This window comes from Streptopelia decaocto (genome assembly GCF_964273445.1).
Source record: "Streptopelia decaocto genome assembly, chromosome: 5".
NCBI lineage: Eukaryota > Metazoa > Chordata > Aves > Columbiformes > Columbidae > Streptopelia > Streptopelia decaocto.
Window position 1 is genome coordinate 57,269,198 of NC_138659.1, and position 22,418 is coordinate 57,291,615.

Here is a 22,418-nt window from a genome sequence, read left to right on the forward strand (position 1 = left end):
ACAGAAGCGAGGAAAAATCGAATTTACTACCTACAATAACGAAGTTAAACGCAGATTTAATTGTTTGTGAACTGCGACTGACTGAAAGGGTGCCAGACATTTTGCAAATGTACACAAAAAGACAGACCCCTGCTCTAATCGGCTTATAAATGAAAAGGAAAGTACATTGGCAAGAACAGAAGAGAAGATATGACGTGCTTTAAATAGTTTATAGGGAGCTGGAGGATTGATGTTTATTTGGTGATGTTGGGAAAATATTTAATGTGCTTTGGTTAAACTCTTTATGGAAATGCTTCTCCTCCCCCGGTTTGCTTTTCCCAATTACTGTTTTGGAGCTTAAAACCAGCAAGTTTAGAGTAGATGGAAAACGAAGAAATGCATTTCCAAATCGACAAAACCGCGAGCAAAATCTTTATGGATACTTTTTATGTGAGTCAGGCTTTCTAAAGTAATCATCGTAATATAAGAAAGGACCAGCGCTTCACCGCCCCTGCGGACGGCGAGCCGGGGTTGCAGCTGGTGTGAATTGAGATAGCTGTTATCTGGTATGCGTTGCTGTGAATGAGGTGCTCCGGCCCCCCCGTGCGGGTTCCCGGGCCGCCCCCGAGCTGCGCCGGGCAGCAGCGGCGGCTCCCGGGCCCCGCACTCCCCGCACAGCCGCTGCCGCCCCAGCGCTGGAGGCAACGGAAGCTCTTCAGCGTTCAGAGGGCTCCTATAGCAAACACACGCACACACCAAACAAAACAAAACAACAACAAAAAAACCAATCCCAGACACACTACCACCACCACCCCCACACACAAAAAAACAACAACAAACAAACAAAACAAAAAGACCCACAACAAACAAACCCAAACACCAACCAACCACAAAAAAAAGACAAGTACACAAAAAGAAAAAAAAAAAAAAGAAAAGGGGTTTATTTTTATATTTGCCAGATGCAAAATGGGGTACAATTGCTTTTCCGAGGCCACCGGATCGGGGCAGGCTCCGGGTGTTGGTCTGGAAAGCCGAGACAGGTAAGTGAATATTTCCTTCAGTGCCGTCTTCCCGGAATCTGGAAGCTGACCCTAGCAGCTGGGAGACTTTTTGCTCCCTTCCCTGCTGCTTTATGTTGTTGGTGATATCTCCGCAGATAAGTGACTTCGCTGCATCCGGAGTTCGCGTTCGAAGCAGAGACTAATTGTAAGGAACGTTTCAGAATAAACACATTTCTCTTCCGAAGTAGTATGTTTGTAAGGAAAAAGAAATATGTATAAAGGAGGTTAAACAGGATAATTTGTTTGCTTTCTTGCCTTGACTACTTAACACACTAGACTTTCGTTTTAAAATAGAGCCACCCTTAGCAGAAGGCACAGTACAAAATTTCGGCCTGCAACTGCAACACTGATTTCAGTAACAAATGCCCCTGAAGCTTTGCTGACATCTGATAATACAGAAAAAAATTATAAAATAACGAGATGATTCAAAAACTCGTGTTCCTCTTCCCGGCGTGACCCACAAACCGAACAGCTTCTGAAGCGGAGGCTTCAGGTCCTGGGTCAGTTTTAACATCGATTGCAAACTGCGGCTGAAGCGTTTGCAGCCGAACACAAATTTCCAGGTTTAAATTGCCTTCTTCCTGTCCCGGGATGCCAGGGCTTTGCACAGCTGAAATTGCACAGCCCTTTCCCCCGGATCCTCTTACTTCTTTTAGCGCTCAAAGCCTCGCTGCTCCGGGCATCCCTTTGCTGCTTTTTGTCAGCCTGAGCTGCTCTCGGCAGGCTCTTCTAAGGCGCGTTTTAAGCCCCGCTCCCCTCTCCACCTTAGCGGGATGATTTCAGAACAAATCCTGGTTTGTGCATTCCCTGCTCACCCCTAGCAGAGCCAGAGGTATATTTAATTCTCCTCTCCCGTTACTGTTCATTGCACAGTGACTTCATGTCCCCACAACCACTGCCTGGCTAACCCAGGGCCAGCAGTGGGCAGGGCTGGCTGCTCCCAGGACGATGGGCTCAAAGCGCTTCATGGGTCAGAGAGACGAGGGGAGAAAATATTTCCTCTGGAGACGGCGCTGCCTGCGGTCTTGCCCGGAACCCAGGCCCGAGTGCCTCCACTTCGTTCAGGGCTCCGCCGAGCGCATCAAGGTCCGGGCCTTGCAGTCATAGGAGACACAGGGTCTGCTTCCTCCTCCTCCCGGGCCCGGGGCAGATGAGGAACGCAGGTGCACCAGAAGGAGCGACAGGGGGTTCCGCCGCGGGGAGCCCTGCCGGGACAGCTAGCTGCCGTGCGATGGAAGAGCCCCTGGCCCGGACTGCCCGGGCCGGCCGCCCTGCAGCGCTCGCCGCTCGCACCCGACGCCAGCCGGGCTGCCCGACGGCAGCGGGCGACTCCCCGCCGTCGGGCGGCTGTTCTGGGCTACTTCTTGCGGCTCGGCGCCGGGCGGGATTTGTGCCTCTATCGTGGAGCCCCGCTGCTCTCCGCAGCCTCAGCACTTTCTGACCCCGGCGCGGGGGTGTCCGCAGGTGGGTGCCGGCTCCCTCGCCACGCCGGGCCCCTCACCAGCAGATGGTGCTGCGGACGCCCCATCCCCGGCGCTGCGGGGCCCCGACGGACCGCACCGGGCCCGGCTCAGCCCAGTCGCCGGGAAAGATAGCGGCACCATGACCCTGCGTGCCACCCGGCCCGGGCAAAGCGTCCGAGGTAGGACGCGCTACGTTTCCCGGAGCTCGTCGGCAGCTGTTGTGCGGAAGCCCGGAGTTTGCCCGGGAGTCGGCTGCTGGCGGGAGAGGATGCCCGGTTCGGATTGACACACCCTTAGGTGGGCCATCGCTCCCGGGATGCTCGGCATCTCCCACCGATCCTGAGCCGGGTGCCACCAGCCTGCGCCCAGAGTCGAGAACCGCGGCCACTTGCACCTCTCCAGAGACCCGTTCCGCAGGCAGCGGTCGCGGACTGGCCTCGGCGCAGAGGACATCGTCGATCTCATCGAACCATACTGTCCTTTGCACACCCAGTGCGGACGTTTCCACACGGGACGCTTCTGCCCCTGCCCCTCTCCTTTCCCCGCCAAGACTCGGACACCGCTGGGCCCCGAGGCCGGCGGGAGAGGGCGGCCGGCGGCCCGATTCTCTGTGTCCCGGTTCTCCGCGGTGCTCGAAAAGCCTTCGGGCGCCGGCTAAGCCGAATGTGTCGTGCCGGGGTTCCGGGCTGCAGGCGGCCTCCAGCCCCGCTGTGACCGTCGGGTCCCGCGGAGCCGCCAGCGCTCAGCCCCGGGGGCCTCGTCTAAGCACTCCCAGTCCCGACTAGGCTCAGGGCGAGCTCTCCCCGTAGGTAGGACTTTTTCTGAAGTGATTAACGTCCCTTTCCTCCCAACCCGGGCCGCCCCCACTGCCTTACCGCCTCAGCCGTCCCTGCAGCCTGTGACAAACTGGGGCCATGCGCGGCGGCCGCCGCGTCCCGGTCCCGAGCTCCCCGGTGTTTCGGTGTCCTGGCTTCGGCCCGGTTTTGCGGGGTCTGGGAACTCCCGCGGAGGAAAGCGGCCGCCGGTGGGCGGTGGAGCCGCTGTAAAGCGAAAGCTCGGTGCTGGTGGGGCTGCGGCAGGCCGGTGGACCCCGAGCCGAGGGGGTTAAACCAGGAGCCTCCCCTTACCTTCAAAAAGTTAAAAATGTCTGGAGCCTGCATCTCTTAAAGGGGCGGTGCTGGCTGCAAGGAGTCTTGGCACCGGCTGCGAGAAAGGCTGGTCAGGGGCGTGAGTTTCCCTCCACCAGCACCAAAACATTACAAAAAAAGGCAGAGCGCCCCACACTTTAGATAAGGACAATTAGCCACCAGCGAGCCCCTGCAGACAGCGAGTTAATTAGGGGTTTCCTGCTCGCCGGCATGCCCTGTCCCAGCTCCTGCCCCCCCGGGCTCTTAGCCCTGATGGCACCTGGGCTGGCTCTCATGGCCACCTTCTCGCTGCCCTCCCATGCTGGAGACAGGAGAGCGCTGCCGGTGGAGAAACCTCCAGGTGTGAAGGGAAGAACTCTCATTCTCCTTGATGTCAACACCAAGAGCCCTGTCAGGATAATCAGTGAGAATTTCCTCTCCCTGCAGCTGGACCCTTCCATCATTCATGATGGCTGGCTCGATTTCTTAAGGTAAGGCAGGAGCCCCCCCGGCCCCCTCCCCACGCCGCCCGCGGGGCGTCCCGGTGGCCCCGCCGCTGAGCCCCGCCGGGCTCCGCGCTGCTGGCGGCGCTTGTTGTGACGGAGGGAGCGAGGCCATGGTTTCCATTAAGATGCACATGTTTGCAATGGAGAAAGCATTTCGGAGACTTATCAGTTATGACTGCAAAAATGTCGTGCTCCCCTCGCTCCAACAACCGCTCCTCTGCAAAAAGCACAACACGGGGCCGAAGCAGTACAGGGAAAAACAAACTAAACAAACAGCAGCAAAACTGGGGCCGTCTGCCGAGCCGAGCCTTCCCCAGGTCCCGACGGGTGGAGAGCGGGGTGTCGGCCAGGTCTTCAGAGTCCTCCGCTCCCCGGACTTCCAGCCCTGCGCGGGGGGCAGAGCCGGGCTGCAGCTGCGCTGGGCTCCACCGGCGATGCGGAGCGGCCGCGGCCTGGAGGCGCTGGGACGGCCAGAAAGCCTCTCCCTGCTGGGTAAGTTGGGGAGGGAGAGCGGGTCCCCTCCGCACGCCTACCCCGAGGGTCGCTGCGGCTGCTGCCTCCGCCTCCTGGGAATGAGCGGGACTGGAAGGCGCGGGAAAAGCGGAGCCCGGGCCGGCTCCCGCTTTCCCCACGTCCCCGGCGGCTCGGCCCGCGGCACGGTCCCGCGTGGGGCGGGCGGGTGCGCGGGGCGCTGAGCGCTTCTGTTCCCGCGACGCCGCTGCACTTGTCCGGGGGACGCACGGTGCGCGGGGTACAGACGTGTCCCGCCGGCCTCCGGGCCGCTACGGGCGGTCGGGCGGGGCGCCTCCCAACTCCCGGGCCGCGCCGCTCGGCTGGCGCAAAGCCCCGCAGCCGGGTGCTGCTGCGGTGGTACCCGCGTAAGGCGGGGCAGCAGGGACGAGCAGGACAGCAGTGGGTCCCAGAGCCCCGCGGCCGCCGCTTGTTGCCGGTACCGGGGCAGGGAGGGCCCGTCCCGGCCCGCGGCGCCCTCAGCCCGCTCTCTCCCCAGCTCCCGGCGGCTGGTGACCCTGGCGCGGGGCCTGGCCCCCGCCTTCCTGCGCTTCGCGGGCAAGAGGACGGACTTTCTGCAGTTCCACAACGTGAAGAACCCGGCTAAGAGCCGCGGCGGGCCCGGTCCCGACTACTACCTCAAGAACTACGAGGACGGTGAGCTCCGGGGCCGGGCGGGGGGCGGGCGCGGCAGCAGGGAGCTGCGGGAGCCGGGCGCTTCTGCTCCGCTTGCCCCACGGTCAGGAGGGGCCGCACCGCGCACGGGCAGCGCTGCCGCCGGGCACTGGGCAGGGAAGCTTACCCCGTACTCATTCCTTCCCGAGCGGGGGGAGCCGGGGAGCTCGGCGGACGCCGCCCGCCCGTTCCCGGTGGATCCGGCGGATGCCCGACCCCGGGAGCAAAATGCCGGCACCGGGGAAAGGGGCTGTTCGTGTCCCACTCCACCAGCCGCGTCCTCCGGCTCCCTTCGCTCCCGATCTCCGAGCGGGCAGCGCCGGTCGCAGACGGGGTTTTCCGCCGGCTCCTGGCTGGGACCGGGCACTGCAGCCCTAGGAAGCCTTCGCACGCACCGCGGCGCTCGCGGAGCCCTGCCTTTTCCCGGGGACCGCGGCGTCGGTCCGCGCTTCTCTGCCCGGTGCAGCCCCGGGGCTCTCCGCCGGGCTTGGTCGCGGTTGCCTCTCTGCTCGTCGGTGCGCGACCGGGGCCGCTCCCCCTCTGGACCGCTCTCCCATCGTAGGTTTTTCCAAAAGTCACCGCCTGGCCCTCGGCTTTTCGCTGCTTCCCTCTTTTCCTCGGCTTTGCCCTCCTCCCAGAGCGGTCCTCAGCTACACAAAAGGCTTTCACCTTCTGTGGCTCTTAATTTACACAAAGAAACTTCTTAGAAAAGTCAGGGCCAAGTCTCCGTCCTAAGGCATGTATGTTAAGAAGCAGAATACCACATCCTCATGCAAGAATTTATTGATTTTTCTCTCGTGCCGTTTTTTTGTTGTTGTTGTTGTTTTTAAATCACCTAATTCTTTTTTTTCCCTTACCCAATGACTTACAAAAGTTAGCTGAAGATATTTCCATAAGTAATTTTGAAGGCAAATTAATGCCAGACAGATCCCAGTAGGCAGGTCTGTGGAACAGAGGAAGTTCTGCAGAGATCTAGTCAGCAGTGTGGTGCTGAATGGAAAAAGCAGATGCATTTGCCAGTTTTCTGATGGCTCTTGCTCCTGCTGTTCCCTCACATAGCGTCTGATCTCACCGAGATGAATGTCCTTCTATTCCCACACGCAGGCAGGTGGGTAAGTTTGCATGGTCCATCTCTCGCTTGGTCTTCTAGCCGGAGCAATCTTGATGTTATTGCTTGTTTTTCTTCTCCCTGTAACAAATCTCAGGCAAAGGGTTTGTTGTAAGCTCTGCCTACTGAGTTGCACTTCAGGAGAAAATGCTGACCAAACCTGCTGCTGCCACCTTGAACAAGAAAAATTAAGTGTAATGCAAAAAATTGTACATGGGACTCCTACAATATTCCTACAAAATATTTGTAAGAATAAATTTTCCCACTTTCAATGTTTCAACAACTTGCAGGAGAGAACTTAAACTTATTCAATGTCTTCACAACAGCTTTCATGTTAGAGAAGGACTGAAAGCTGCTTTTTTTTTTTTAATTTTCTTTCCCATTTTGCTCGCGGCAATAAAGTTGAAATGTAGCAGCCCTTCAAAATGAAGCTTCTCATAGAAGCTGTAACCACAGGTCTTAACTTTTCAACACTTAAATATGGAACAGAACCATTGCAAATTTGGGTGAGGGAAGGAGGGGACACATGTGGTGTATATCAAGCATTGGTGTAAATCAGAAAGGTGTGGTAAAAGGGATTTCCTGCCTGGAAGCAAAGCTTTCATATTTGTTCTTAAGATCTATGTGCAAACTCCAGGGCTAGAGTTGCTAGTAGCTCGCATCTTTTTGTGCTGAGGCTGCACCGAGCACTTCACTAGAGGGATCCAGTTCTCTAAAATGAAATCCTGATGCCACTGCAACTCTTTGCCCTGCTGTACTGGATCTGAGCAGCCATCTCCTCCTTTTGGAGCACTGGTCTGGTTTTTGTTCCCTCATAGGTGGCTTGTCCAGGACCTGCTTGGGATTAGGGCATGCACAGATGTGCAAGCAGATGCCCTTGCTACAAAAACCTTACAACCTGAACAACAACAAAAAAAAGACAATCAGCACTTGACTGTGGGGGAAGCCAGCAAGCATCCTGCTAGGTACTCTTCCCCCTCCTCAAGTTATATGGGGTGATTTGTGTTGTTTTCCGTGTCTGTGTGGCCGGCATCTATTTTCTGAAATTTCTTGTCTAAACATTAGTGACATGGGACTGGTGAACAGGCTGGGGTACTTGGTGATTTTAAAAAGTCAGAAAGTTATTAAACCAGAAATCTGTGAATTTCTAAGCCTTGTGCATAACCTTAGTATTTTTTAGGACACAAATGATAGCTCAGTTTTCTTCTGCTTTGAGTGTTTGTCTTTTTGCCCATTCACCCTGTGGGAGCACGCAGACTCCAGGCCTGTGACCCCAGTGCCTGGGCTCTCTTTGCAGACCCCACAGTAGTTTCTGTACCTCATTTTCCCATGTGGCCTGTGCATAGAGGGCAAGGGATGGGCACATCTTATGTTGTTTAATTTTCCCTCAGCTGTGGTTACTAGTAAGTAGCTCTGTGAGTCTTGTTCATGTCACAGGCAGCCGCATTCTTTGTGCTCACAGGCCACCCCAGCGTGGCCATCTAAGCCACTCAGACGGGCGACAGCAGCAACAACACTTCTTTGCAGCGTCCTTCATGGATGCTCTGTTCTGTGGCCATGTTTGCTGGAGTTTGAACGAATCTCCATGCAGGGATCTTTGTGCTGTAAATCCCCCTCTGCCACCTCTTTGCCCTCCAGACCACTGCTGCCTTTGATGGTCTTTTGTATCTCTCTGGTGCTCCACCTTCTTGATGATCTGACCTCCTCAGAAGCTTGTCCTACTCTTTCCCCTCCATTTGAAATTATATTTGTTTGCCTTTCAAATGGTTACAACATGCATACTTCCACCTTCTGAAAACTGCCTTTATCTAGACCTACCTTTGAGTTAACTGGCCCATCCTTTTCCTCTCCTTTCCTCTAATGAGTGCATTGATGCACTCTGAGGGTTACAGTAGTAGATTTTGACTTGTATCTAAATGTACTTAATTTTCCTGAAATAAGGTCTTTCCTTTAGGCTTTAGGGTTTTCTTTTCTTGTGCAAATTGTTCCTGGAAGCAGAGACCTGGAAGTATCATGTAATACCAGTAGTGTATGGTGTTTTTCCTTTGTAACTCTGAACAGCTTCACTCCAGTCCAGCCCAGTCATGTTTGGGCAGTAGAGGTAACAAAGTGGTGAGTAATCTGTGGTGGCAGCCTGTGATACCCATGAAGATGGTGCATGGGGTAGCTTGTTTCAGCACTGCATATGAAGCTGGCACAGAAATTTCATCACCTGGTGGCAGATTTGTCCATACCTGACACAGCAACTTGTAAAAGCAGTTGCCTATGATGAATGGTTTAGGTGAATCATATGGTGTGCAGTCCATGTTGATAGTAGCATGGCTATATTGCTAAATATTAGAAGGTCATCTAACTAATCTATTAACACTCTATCTATGGCGTACCCTTGGCGGCTGCCATCCCATGCAGCCCTGACGTTGTATGCCCAATTCTGGAGTCCACCCTATTTATTTATGGTGCGGGCCAGCCTGAGAAAGAACTTTCTCTGTTAGAGAAAGAAAACAGTTTAATATATGTCAAACTCTGTGGTGCCAGGAGGTGGGGCTGTACCAGAGATACTTTGATATTTGTTGATCAAGAGGTGTAACATTTTTAGCCTGTGAGACTTTTCTCTACCTTAAATGGTGTTTGTCTGTATGTACTCTGCTGAGTTTTTCTTCATCAGCTGTGTTGAGAGTTGCGTTTTGTTATCTGGAGATGTGCTTGTCTGCTGCCATGGGCATGTCTGATCCCTGCGCAGGTACCAAGATGTAAGTTCTTGTGCTCAGTCTATGTAGTAGACCTGCTTCTCCTTTTGCTGTTGGATTGTCTACCAAGCAATCTGTTTAGCATGTCCTTTCAACTGCCTCACATTTTCCAAAGACCAGTTGGGTCTGGGACAATAAGAAACATTGGTCTCCAGGAAAACAGGCTTGAGCAGCTCCTCCTTTTTGGAGCAAACATACAGGGCTACCTTTTTTCTCAGGCCATAGTTGCTGGTACAAAAGTTGGGTTTGCTAAAACCTGACTCAAGTACTGCCCTGGAGCTTGGTGTTGGAGTGTTATGTGTAGTGTGGAAACCTGGTGTTGGTTCAGCAAGGGATGCTGCAGGTGCAGTCTCAGTGCCTGAACCTAGAGCCCATTCTGGAAGCTCCCTGCTGGTGCTACAGCATGACTTTGGTGGGTTCATGTGGAACCTCCCCATCTGCAGGGCGATTCTCAACTGCCTCTCACCTCAAAAGCCACACATACCGGCTTTGGAAAACCTGTGGTGGCATAAACATTGCTTAGAGTTTTCCCCGTACATATTTTCTATGAAGAAAAACTCAAGGGAAAAAGAGAAGTTACTCGTAGCTGGAGGTCTTCAAGATGTGTTGGCCCAAGTGTATGGCTTTTCAATCCTGTCCCTTGGGCTTTGTGTAGCCTATTGGGATTGCGTGGCTGAAAAGAGACCAAAGGACATTTACCACACACAGACGGCATGGGCCTGTGTGGCTCGTGGGAGGCAGAGGGATGGGGAGCACATACGCATGCTGTAGGTAGTGCGTCAGAAAAGTTTCTGAGCTGAAGTGCATATGGACAACACATTTCAAAACTACTCTCTTAATTACTAGTAAGTTACTTCCTTTTATTTTATCTCCTTTTTTGGAGAGGATACTGGGCATCTGGAAAAATGGCCAATTACCACAAAAACATGGAAAAAGACATGTTTCTTGTGCCTTCCATACTAGTCATGGATTTTGCTGTATAGCGTGGGAAACTTCATGTTTTGTTGTGCTATCCTGGTAGCAGGTTTTCTGGGCATCCCTTCAGTTTGGGATCCGTTCCATCAGACACCTTCAGGTACCTGGCACTGCATCTGAACCTCAAGATTTGTACAGCAAGGGGAACATCATTTCACCCTTGCCCTGTCTGTATTGTGTGGGATGCTTCTAGGATGCCATGCTCTTGGAGTATGTGTGAGGATCTTTGGTATCAAGTGGAAAAGAAGATAATAAATGCTAAATGACCTGAAGATTCCTTTACCTGAGTGTGTGGTTGCACAGGGGCTGGGGCTGGCTTCAGTCAGAGCTGCTGCTCCCAGCCTTCTGCCCCTTGTACTGTGTTCCTGCCCTCTTCTGTAGCTGAAGCCTGAGTTTACCTGGTGAGTCAATTCAGGGACCTCAGTTGGCCAAACAAGAATGGTACAGAGGTGATTGCACTTGAGCTTGTTCAGCCGCCTGAACCCATGAGTGTGGTGTGTGACCACAGAGGCACGGAGGACAGTGCTGGGAAAGGAAATCCTGCAGTGAAAGGTGGGACAGCAGCAGCCTCAGCCTTGGTCAGATTAAATCCTGCAAAATTGTGTCCTGAAAGTGGTGAAGCTCATCACTTGGTTCTCTGCCACCAGGAGGTCCCCATGTCTTCTTTTTGCTCTGTGCTGTGTCCTTCTGCTGCTTCCCTCATGTTGGCTCTGGCATGTTTCTGATCCTCTGCTAAGGCAGCAGAACACTAAGTCATTAAAAAAAAAAAAAAAAAAAGGCAACGTTTTTTCTGTGCATTTAGTGAGCAGAATCATGATGGTCATCATGCAGTATGAGTATATGAGAGCCAGAGCAAGGGAGGGCTATTGCCATGTGGCTGGAACTGCCCCTTTGGCTCCACCAGCTCATAAAACCTTGCAGCAGGTGTTTCTGAACGAAGAACCACCCTGTTGTACCAGTAAAAATGAACAAACAAGTTTTCATTTATTCAAGGAATCAGCTCCTTTTTTTGATTACCCAGATCCCCCTTTTGTCTGTCTAGGCGTCCCTCGACAATTTGGGCATCTGTCCTTTCAGAGCTTCCAGAGGAAATAGTTGCTTTTTTACCCTCCGAGTGTTTAAATCACAGCTCGTTTGGGAGGACTGCAGCATTTCAGACATTGCAAGCACTCAGTCCCAAAGATGGGTAGATCCTCTGATGTCCTTCCATCTTCTGGAATTTGCTAGACCTGGGGCTGCTTTGTCTTGGCGTGAGCTCCCAGGCAGCGTCCTATTCTCTGGTTCCTTGGGACCACAACGTCAAGGAAGGAGCTGCAACCTGCTCTGCCTGGCAGGAACTTCTGTGCGAGGAGCTCCTGTGCTTAGTGGTTTCCTCAGAAATAAGTGTTCAGTTGTTTCCTCAGAAATTAAAACAAAATCAAAACACTGTAGAAATCACCTTACACAAGGCCAGGGAGATACTGCCTATTCAGGAGATACTTCCAAAGATTGTGTGTTTATCTCAATTTTTTCTTTTTAAATTTCAAACTGTTTTGCTAGAATCATGCATGAAAATTGTTTTAATAACTGCAGGAAGTGGCACAATCAAACAATTAGATTCTGGTTTGGTATCTATTTTCTGGTATATGGGTGAGATGAAAGATTTCTGTGGGTATACATTTGATTGTTTATAATAAGCATCCTAAATTCTCTAAAAACATGTATTTTTATTAGTTCCGCACTTCTTTCTGTCTTCTTATGAATTAAAAGTGATTCATGCAAAGCTACATGTGCAAGGGAAATGCATGTGACTTTTCATATACAATTATGGGTTTTAAATTTGGAGTTGCAACTCAGGGAAAATGTTTTGAATTTATTATGGATTGGTCTCTGAATACATTTAGGGAAGTAAAAAGTGAATCCAGTGTTAGGAATCCTAGAAAAGAATTGGAGAAACTAATTGAGAGCATTCTTATGCAATAAGCAAGCTAGGTGATGACAAACTAATCACTGTAAAGAATATGTATCTGTAGAAGAGGGTGATGGAAGTGATCAAAGTCACAGCTTTCAGTTATAGAGCTTAGGCTTTTTTCAGCTTGGAAAAAATGACTGAGAATATGATAAATGCTGTGAACTTAAGTGTCACACAGAGAAGACAATTTGGGAATGATTATTTCCTTATTTTCATGACACAAGAAATAGGGAACATCCAGTGGAATTATTGCATATAAAACAAACAAATATGATTTTTAAAAAATACATTGGGAAATAACTTGTGGAACTCATTGTCAGGGAATTTTACCCAGCTAAAAGAAAGGAATTACATTAATGTGTCAGAAATTTGCCTATTGAAGACAGACAAGATGAGGATGCAGTTTCTGGCTTGAGAAATCTTCAGGCTTTCTAAACAGAAGTTTTGTTCCAAATTTCACAGTCACTGGGTATTTTATAATAATTTGAGAAGATAAATTTGTTTTTAAAAACATTTTTAAATGTGTTTATTTAAAAAGTAGGTATTTTACAAATTTGGCAACCTGTAATTCATAAGAGCTTTACCTGATGACCTATTAAACATCTATTTAACTTCTGCACTAACACCATTTTCTAATATTCTAGGCGTTTAGTAAGAGTACTCATAACTATTAGCTACTAGTACAATTATTATTAAGAATTATTATTAGTAGTAAGAATATTAGTAAGAAATTATCAGTAGTAGTAAGAATATTCATAATTATTTTATGTTCCTATTAACATAAAATAGTTTGGGTTTTTTCCCTATTAAATTCAGTTTCTAAGACTGGAAAGCTGAAGCAAACAAGTCCCATTAGGAGGATGGGCAAACTCAGCATGTTCTGGTGCCGCAGCAGTGGTGAGTGTGACTTTTGCTGGAGTGGTGATGGCTGTGGGCAGTGCTTGCTCTCAAACACACACGGAAAGACAAGTTTCTCCTTGTCTTCACCCTCCCGTCACACATCCTTTTTACTGGAGCCATATCCCTCTGCCCTGTTCACATAAACCTGGGTCTGTGTCCTCCTCATCTTCCAGCTGATGAGCTGCAACAGCCTGTGTCTGCTCTGTGACTCTGTTGACTCCTGGAAGGGAACTGCCTTATGTGCAGACGGTGGCGTGAGCCGTGGAATAGGCAACTGCACACAGGCCACGCTTATGCTGTGTAAATTCCCACGTGCAGAAGCTCACTCTGTGGGTCAGGGAAACCTGGGAGCTGTCTTTGTGTGCTGTGTGCCATCTTGGAGACTTTACAGCGTGGGATCTCTCTGGCCTGGTACTTGTATGGTGTGAAATGGTTAGCGCAACCTCTTGGTGCCGGCAACTCACGGAAAGGGACTGCTAGAGCTCAGGCAGCCCTGGGATGGGCATCTCGCCCTGGGCTGGGATTGCTGTGCCTGTGTCACTTCTGAGGGGTGTTTTTCTAACCTGTTCTTCAAAATTTCTATTGTGTGAGCTCTGGAGATGTGCAGATCCCAAGGCAGAACAGAGAAAAGTGCAGACACTGGAAACACGGAACAGCCTTTGCAAAAGCTGCGTCCCCCACCCAGGGTTCTCAGCCTGGCGAAGGCAGAGCTCCTGCAGGAGCCCGACACCGCGGCCGCTGCCGGCGGGTGGAAGGCAGGCGGGGCTGGGGGCCGCGGCTGGCTCCGAGAGCGGGTGCCCCTGCCCGGCGGCCGCCCCTCGCCACCGGGCTTTCCGCTCCGTCTGCCGGTGCCTCCCGCCAGCCGCAGCTCACCTGACCGCCACACGGGTGTGCTCCCGCCATACCGCATGGCGGCTGCCGGACCCGGCGCGGCGGCTGCCGGCGCCGCGGGACCCACGCCGTCACCGGCCTGCCCCGGAGCGCTGCGCCGCCGGCGGTCTGCCCGGCCGTGCCGCCGCCGCCACGGGAGGCTGAGCTGGCCAGGGTACTGACCCGGCCCGGCCCGCATCGGCCCGGCCCCTCCGGTGGCAAAGCTCGTGTTCTGCCGCCTTTGGAAACCATTTGGCGTCCTCTGGGGCTCCCACATCTGGAGTTCTTCTTTCGCACTTCTGGCAAGAGCTGCTCGGTTTCGTGTTTTGCTGGGTAGCTTGTTTCTATTTTTTTTCCCCATTGACTTCAGGAAGGCAGTGTCCTTCCCCCAGAGCTCCCGCTTGGGGGCTGCACTGCCCGGCGCCTCGTGGGGTACCCTGCTCCTTGCCCTGCTTGAGTCTTTCCCTCTTCTGTCTCTTCCTGTAAGATCTGAGGGCTGTGGGATCTTCACTGGCCGCTTTTCTAAGTTGCTCTTGCTGAGATTTCCCCCGAGCCTCCACCAGCTGTGGCCTGACATCTCTCTTCCCTTGGTGCTGCTGGTTCAGAAGAGTGGTGAGAAGATGCCCTGACCTCCTCCCCTGCACGGAGAACAGCCTGGTAGGGTGTGGATGACCAGGCGCCGGGTTCTTTGAGGAGCTCCATATCCCAGATATCTTCCCACTATTTTAACTGGAGCTGTAATGAATGTGGGGTCTACCATAATTTTTAGGTCTTGGGCAAGTTTATTGGGTCCTTCATCAATCTGAGAAGCCAGGACTTGCCTCTGCTTCCTGAATATCTGCAGTGGCAGCTTCCTGAGAACCCCATGGATATGACTGCCAGAGGAGTGCCCACATTTTCTGTGCCCTGCACAGCTTATCCTAAGAAAAGACATCTAAGAAAAGACCAGGGATTTATCTGAATGTGGCTTGACTTCCTTATACTAATCGCTGTCACAGCAGCTCCACCATCTAAGGTCAGGACTCCAAACACTGCTCCTGTCCCCAGACCCTACTGACAGTGCACACAGGACCATTCCTTGCTCAACCGTGTGTTTGCTGTGACCTGTGGTCCCCAAAGATGGAGGTAAGGGTGTCGCACGGACACACTGCCACGTCCCCTTTTGCACTCTCCAAGGTGCTGTCCTAGCCCCTGACCAGGAGGGCAGGCACTCTGATCCCAGGCACATGATTCCTCCATATGAGTCCACATTGGACCTGGTTTGGGTTTTAGGAGCCCTCCATCTCTTTTAGGAAAGAAACCTGGTTTGACTCAGCCTGGACTCGATTATAGCAGTCTGAAGAGAATTTGAGTCATTTGACCATCTAGTTTCAAACCTCTCTGCCTCTGAGTCTTCTCTTTCAGGGCCTCCTTGATGCGTTTTGTTCTATTTTGCCTTGGGGGTGGGGACTGTACAACTGTTGCATTCAGTTCTGTAGAAAAGTAAATCCATCACTCAGGAAGGGGGATGACTATTCATGAGCTCCAGGTGACACCGGTAGCTGTAGTAGTAGCCTGTCTGGTGAGGGAGAGTGCTAAGACTGTGTTTCTCAGTCTTCAGTTCTCCAAATATCTCACACAGCAGGGGTTCAGGATTGCATCATTCATTAGTTGGGCAGAGTTTGGGTAGGCCCAAGTCTTACTCAGTGTGCACCTCAGAGGTTGTGCCCCAAAAGCACATGAGGAGGGGGCATGGGTGTGTTCATTATCTGCAGAGGAACATGATTCCTTCCTCTTGCTCCATCTCATCTCTCTGCATTAAAGCTCCTGTGCTTTAATGTGGAAATACTAAGACATGCTAGCTGAATGCTGCCCTATCTCCACTCCTGAGCATGCTAGCTATGGGTGGAGGGGAGAACTCATGTTCCTAACCACAGACCACAGGTACTTTTATGATATTACTGTTCTGAGCAGCCTTTTTTTAGTCAGGCTTTAGAGAACCTGTGTCAATCCCAAACTACTTAGTAGAGACAGACAGAGCACAGCCTGGGCAAGATAAACATAGTGACTCTAGGATGAGGCTCAGAGACAGGAGGATAATATGGCTTCCAGTCCTCCACCCCACTTTTGGAGGGAGTTCCCTGCCAGCCCAAGATATATCAGAGCTTTGAACCTGAGATTTGACACCTTGAAAGACAGGACCATTACTATTGGAAGCAACTTTGGTGTTTCTTGATATGTGTAACTATAATGGAGCTTGAGAGTGTGTGTGGACCAAGATGTGACTCCCTTCTGACAAAAAGCGCCTTCAGAAACTTCTAGCTAGATGGGAATCAAACCAAGCAAAGCACAACCTCATGATGCAAAGGGTGACCTCATGCAATGTGGTGGAAGAACTCCAACTTCCATCCTTCCTTATCAGTTCTGGCTGCCTAAGGTTTTGTAAGAATTAGGCACAGCATATGGTGCCTGTGGATCTGAGAATGTTACAGAGTTTATTAAACTCTGAAAGGGGCCTTGCAAGGACTAGTTTGCGCCACTACCCTCCTGTTTAGGCTGGAGATATCTTTCCTGATTTTTGTTCTGCCCTGCTAACCCCATATTTCCATTTTCTCAACAGGTGAGTAGTTCTAGGAGAGGCAATATCATATTCTTGTTTCACAATATGACTTATAAAATGCTAATACAAAGATAAACCAATTGTTAAATAGTTTGCCTGCCTCCTGAATTGAATGTCAGGAGTTAGGAGGGTACAGAGACCTGTTCAGAGTCATAAGCCATGCTGACCTAACTCTAGCTCTGATAGCTGCAGTGAGTATAAACAAAGCAAGAACAAACCTTCTTCATCACCTCCTTGACAGGCAAGGGTAAATGGAAGCCAGGGGTCACCAGAATGGGATTTAGTTATTTCTCACTATTTAGAGTCAAACACACCAGTTACAGGGTCATAATATGAATATTGGGAGACTTTTACACTTCCTTGCAAGGGAGGGGTCATCATTGTAAGAGATCAACTGCTAGACAGGTGAAGGATGGAAGGTGTGGTAGTTTGTGTTAGCATATTAAAGTCAATGACTTGAGCTTTCTATGGGAGAAAAGGAGACTTGAGCCTAGGAGGCTCGTTGGACAGGTAGATCCAAGGGGTTTGGACCCTTTTTGGGTTGTTCATGCTGCATGATGGTTGTGTGGCTGTCATGTTGGCTGGTGCTGATCCAAGCGTCTGGTGAAAATGAAAGCTGAGGTTTGGCCATCTCCCTTTTTTCTTTCCCTTTTGCTGTAGACATTGTTCGCAGCGACATTGCCCTGGATAAGCAGAAAGGCTGTAAGATCGCCCAGCATCCTGACATAATGTTGGAGCTACAGAGGGAAAAGGCAGCTCAGATGCACTTGGTTTTGTTAAAGGAGCAGTTTTCAAACACATACAGCAACCTCACATTAACAGGTAAGGCTGCAAGACCAGCTCTGGAGCCAGGAGCTGGGGCTAGTTCTTGCTAACTCACAGGTGTGTTAAAACCCTCGGGTGCTTCATCTCTGTATGAATCAGCATCTCTCTGGCTGCCTCTGTTTCCTACCAAAATTACTGGGTGCTGGGAGGGAAAGGACCTGCTGGAACTTGTGATGGACTCATAAGGCCTCTGTGGTTGGCACCTATGCAGACACTCCAGATTTGGTGCCCCTGGACAGAACATTTTCTGCAGTCTGACCTAAGCAGAATACCATGGCACGTGAAGTGCTGGAGAAAACTCCCTGCTAACTGTTCACGTCGATGGGGCTGCAGCAATTACTAAATTTGGAGTCCTTTAAGCTGCAGCTGATTTTTTTTTTCTTTCCAGAGCATGCACTTTGTGTGAACCCAGTAAATATTAAAGAGCAAATATAAAGGGATAATGGCCCAGACAGAGATGAGAGGATACTCTTTTTCTGGCAACTGTTTGTATTATCCAGGGAACAGAATCTCAAAGGATGGAGGAGACTGACACATTTTGGATACACATTTAATGGTGCTTGTAAAGGACTGATGTCTTCAGGCAGCGAGTGGGCAGAAGGATGGGATCCCAGCAGCCAGCAGTGTCCTTTCATAGCTGTTCTCCTTATCACTACAGCTGGATGAGCCACAGATGATGGGAAGGAGGAAGAGACTAATAAATCAAACAAGATTCCCTTCTCCTCTTGCTGAGTCCCTTTCCTGTGAAAGGCAGGGAGGCATCTGATTTTTATGAAAGCGAGGGCCCCATGCTCTGACTGGGGAGGAGATGGCAAGCCTCGTGGTGGCCCTCATCTGCTGCTGGGCTGGGAGAGGCAACTGGGTACTTGCACAACTTCCCCCTGCTCTGCTGCCGTCCCTAATTCAACGTCCAGACCCTGCCTTTATGCCAGCACAGGTCCGTGTCCTTGCCAGGGACAGCAGTGTGGCAGTGGGCTCTGGCTCTCCTGGGGGCATGGGCTGCACTGGACCTCTTGGGGACCCCACAGAGGTGGGATGGTGACACCAGGGCTGGGAGAGGGCTCAGCCCCAGGGAGCTGTGGGCATTGGTGCCACCAGTGTGGCTGAATCCCATCGTACCCAAAAGCCCAGTATTTAAATGAGATCCTCAGAGCCGTTTCTCATTCTCTGTAATGTAATCCACTTGGCTGTTTATTCCCAGTACAACTGCTGGAATCAACATTGTCAGCTTTTCCCCTGACAACTTGCTTACTTTCCACTAAACAAACTTCCCTTGAGACGAGAAGCTGCTCTCCCCTGTCCTCCTTCCCTCACTGCTTCAAAAGCTCTCCAGCATTGCTCACATTTTTTACAGAACCTGCAGAGCAGAGGTGCTACCTGGTTATCAGCTTAGCTCTTAGCCTTTCCAAGTGTGTTTACAGGATAGTTCAGAAGGTTTTAGCTCTAACTCTCCAGGCGGGAGAGAGTGATTTCACTGGAGTATTACCCAAAGAACTATTTTAATGTCCTTTAACTCCCTTTGAATGTGAGCAGAGCAACTTCATAATTGTTATGAAGTTTAATCTTTTATTTCATAGACATAGTCTGAGAACATGGACTCTAGACAGCTAAGCATAATATTTAACTGGAACTCTACTAACTTGTGTAAATATTTCCCTTCTCTGTGATGGATCTGGTGTTTGGGGTGGGCAGAGGGGGTTGTACATCTGTTGCAGAAGGGCATTCCTTACCTTCAAAATTCAATCAGCCAGAGTTTGCTTGAGGACTTCTTTTTGTTCTGCACAGTGTTTTTGTACAGTGCTGTAGCAAGTCAGCAGGTCGTGAGGTGAGGTGCAGAAGCAAGGATCCAGACCTGGTTTGGGGAGGGACAGTGAAGGACTGAGTTTGCAGGGACAGAGTATCTGGGGGCTCCCTGAGACCAGGGTTTCCTCCTAGGGGTCTGTATTCAGGAGTCACTTGGCTTCATGTGGTGCATGTACATGCATGACCCTTAGTACTCAGTGTTCAACACAGACTGGAGGAATATTCAACCCCATGCCTCTGTGTAAGAAGTCTCCTAATACTGTTGGTTCCTGCAGCACTTCAATTGTACCAAAGAAATGTAAGTGGTATATTTTGCCCCATGTCATGTGAGAATAAAGATGCTTTACAATGGAATAGCTACTCTAGGAGAGCTTGGGAGTAGGAGTACCACCGTGAGGCATCTTTATTCCCATGCTACTGCTGCTACCACCATAGTGATTTGGATGAAAAGTCATCTTCTCTTCATCCTCCTCCCAGATGACATATTTATATGAGCAACTTGAAAGACTATAGATCAGGCCTCCCATGCTGTCTGCAAGTGTGGGCAAGTGAGATTACCATCAAACTTCCATGCAGTATCCTCATGGCTTTAAGAATGAAAGCTCTTACAGTGCAGGGAGTGTGATTCTGCAGTCCCTGTGGCATCAAGGTAAAACAGGGGCTTTTTCAAATCTATTCACCAGTTGCACATGGTTCCCAGCGTGCTCTTTATCTCAGTGATCAGGCAGGGTTGTGGTTTTGCACTGAGATTTAAGCTGCTTCCAGCAGCAGGTACCTCCAAGGTAAGAGGGTGTTTTAAAATGAAATGTGTTTTTCTGTGCTAAGACACAACCGAGACTGAGTGAAACCAGGCAGTTTTTCTGGCTCTCATTCCTACAGGAACACATGTTAGACTCTGGCTTAGGCCACTTTGGTTTCTCTAGACAAGCATGAGCTTTCCTCAGCTCCTCTCTGCAGGCTTTCTCTTGCATCTTGCATTTGCTTCCTGTACGTGATGTCTCTAGGCTTACGGAGCCTGCCCCACTAAGATAAGTGATAGTCTTTGATCTGTGACAGTACTATTTAAATGCTGTGTAACGTTTTGAGGCTTATTAATCTTCCCTTTTGGTGCTCAGAGATAGGCATCTCATTTCAGAGATCAGCATCTCTGATGGTAGAGGTCTGTGGCAGCGCAGGGGGAGAGTGCAAAGCGTTGCCTGTTCCCCTGTGGGAACCAGGTCACTCAGCACAGCCTGCAGTGGGATAGGATAGGAGGAGGACCCTTTCCCTAGAAACACTTCTCTGCTCCTTCCCAGTCAAGTTAGGTGGAGCAAGCACTGATTCTTTTATGGCTTGTATCAGCAGGAGGAGAAGTTGCAATCACCACAGCAGGCTCCCCTCCTTTGCAGCCCTCAGGAAGAGTGTCCCAGTGACAGTAAAGTGATTTTGGAGCCCTGGAGCTGAGGGGTGAATGCACAGTTTTGGGCTGCCAGTAGGTGAAAGGCTACCTGGGGCAGTGGAGATATAACGCGCATGCAGGTTTTGGGGAGTGAACTTACGGAAAGTGGAAGAGCAGCAGGCAGTGTTTTGATAGATTAAATCTGAAACCCTCCTGTGGTGCCAGTTTGTGTTGGATTCATATACTGATTTTTACCTTAAGAGAATGGATATCCACAGGTTTCTGTGCTGTTGTTGAGTAAAGCCTGTTATGCCAAATGGAAGAAGGAATTACTCAGGTCAATAGATGTACATGAAAACCTGTCCCCTCCTGTATTTTTGTGCAGTATTAAGTGTAACTGAGCTTTCCAAGATAAAAGAACAAACCATAAATTTGCCTATAGGAGTTCCCATCCCAAGGAAACGAAACAGTGCCCCACTTCTCATTCTGGAGAGTGAAAACACATATTATCTTTCTGCTCTACCTTCTGCTTGAAGCTACAATGCTGATTACTTTGCTGCATCAAGAGACTAGTGATGACAGCTCTCCATCCTGTCCGACTACACCACTTCTGCACTGAAAAGCCAGTGAGGAGACTACAGGGCATGTAGTAAGAACCTGTCAAATAATGCTACACAGCCTCTAAAATCAGCAGTTAAGAGGGCACACCCTCCCCACAGGGTACATAATGCTCCCAGCTTACCCTCTATGGTCCCACCCTGCTGAGGGTGTTAGCAGAGGGTCTCATCCAGCTGTACTGAGAGAGACCTGGGGGGATTAGAATCAGGTGGGACTGCTAGGAATGGAGCTGAGAGCTGCCAAACAGTGTATTTCACTATCTGTGTCCAACATTGCAATCAGGTGTTTTACTTTGGCATCCCATTACCCCTGTTAAGGTCATTAGATAGCAAACTCTGCTGTAAGAGTGTCTGTGAGATCTCTGTGAGGCTTTCCTTGGAAAAGGCTACTTCTGGAGCTGCTAGCAGCTGGAGAGACCCTCTTCATACAGGGTAAGTGGTATGAGTGTGTGAGATGATAGTGATGGAGGACACACACCAACTTTTCTTAAGTAGGGATGCACAATGGTGGCACAAGTGCAGCAAAGCAGAGTGATAGAGAGCAGAAGTGTGTGTGACTACTACAGAGCAACTGCGTGTGGGGTGGTATTGAGCAAGGACAAGTGCCTGTGTAAAGAGCTTGTAAGAGAGAAACTGCCACACGGAAATGTTTTTCTCCTCTCCCCTGGAAACAGTGAGAACTGCAATCATGCTTGTTCCTTGGCAAAGAATCCCATGGCTCAGGTTGAGCACCTGTGACATTTGTGTTTCCTGCACTTGTGAACCTCCCCCAGTGGTTTTGTGATTCCTGCTGAATGCTGTGGGGTCTGTGAGCTGGTGGTCCTGGAGCAAGACATGACAGCAGGGCCCAGGACCTGTCCTATGGGATGCTGAGCCTGGAGGGGGCCGTGGCTGAGAGGCTGCCCTTGCGAGGGGGTCTGTGCGGAGAGCAGGGCACAGGGCTGGCTGTGCTTTCGGTGCCTCTGCTGTTGGGTAGAAAGGCTGCTCTACTTTTTTTTTTTTTTTTTTCCTGGAGATATATGGCTTTATCACACCATGGGGCTGGAGGTGGGGAACCACCTTGTGACATAGGACCTGGGAGGGTTTTGTAGAGATAAGTGCAGCTTTCTTTCCCTTTTGTGACTTTGTTTGGAATTGGCAGCCTAAATGTCCTGTGGTCTGCACAGCAGTGATACCTGTCATAGCTGTTTTACTGGGTGCTGTACTGTATCGTCAGTACTGTGCATGCTCTCCAGCTTCCCTTTGAGGAGGGTGCTCTCTAGAGCTTTGCAGCAGGTCTGTGAGTGGTTTTTGGATCAGGCTGTTTGCCTTCTGTCTGTTGCAG

At 50.6% G+C, this 22,418-nt stretch overlaps 1 protein-coding gene across 1 annotated transcript in view; it reads left to right on the forward strand.

The window, feature by feature from the left end:
* Window positions 1-3,846: 3,846 nt before the first annotated feature.
* The window catches only part of HPSE2 (heparanase 2 (inactive)), a 111,949-nt gene continuing 93,377 nt past the window's right edge, over window positions 3,847-22,418 (forward strand). The window contains exons 1-3 of the mRNA XM_082052787.1: window positions 3,847-4,121; window positions 5,146-5,303; window positions 17,132-17,293. Of these exons, the coding sequence (XP_081908913.1) occupies window positions 3,862-4,121; window positions 5,146-5,303; window positions 17,132-17,293 (580 nt within the window). The 5' untranslated portion in view covers window positions 3,847-3,861. The remainder of the gene's footprint in view (window positions 4,122-5,145; window positions 5,304-17,131; window positions 17,294-22,418) is intronic.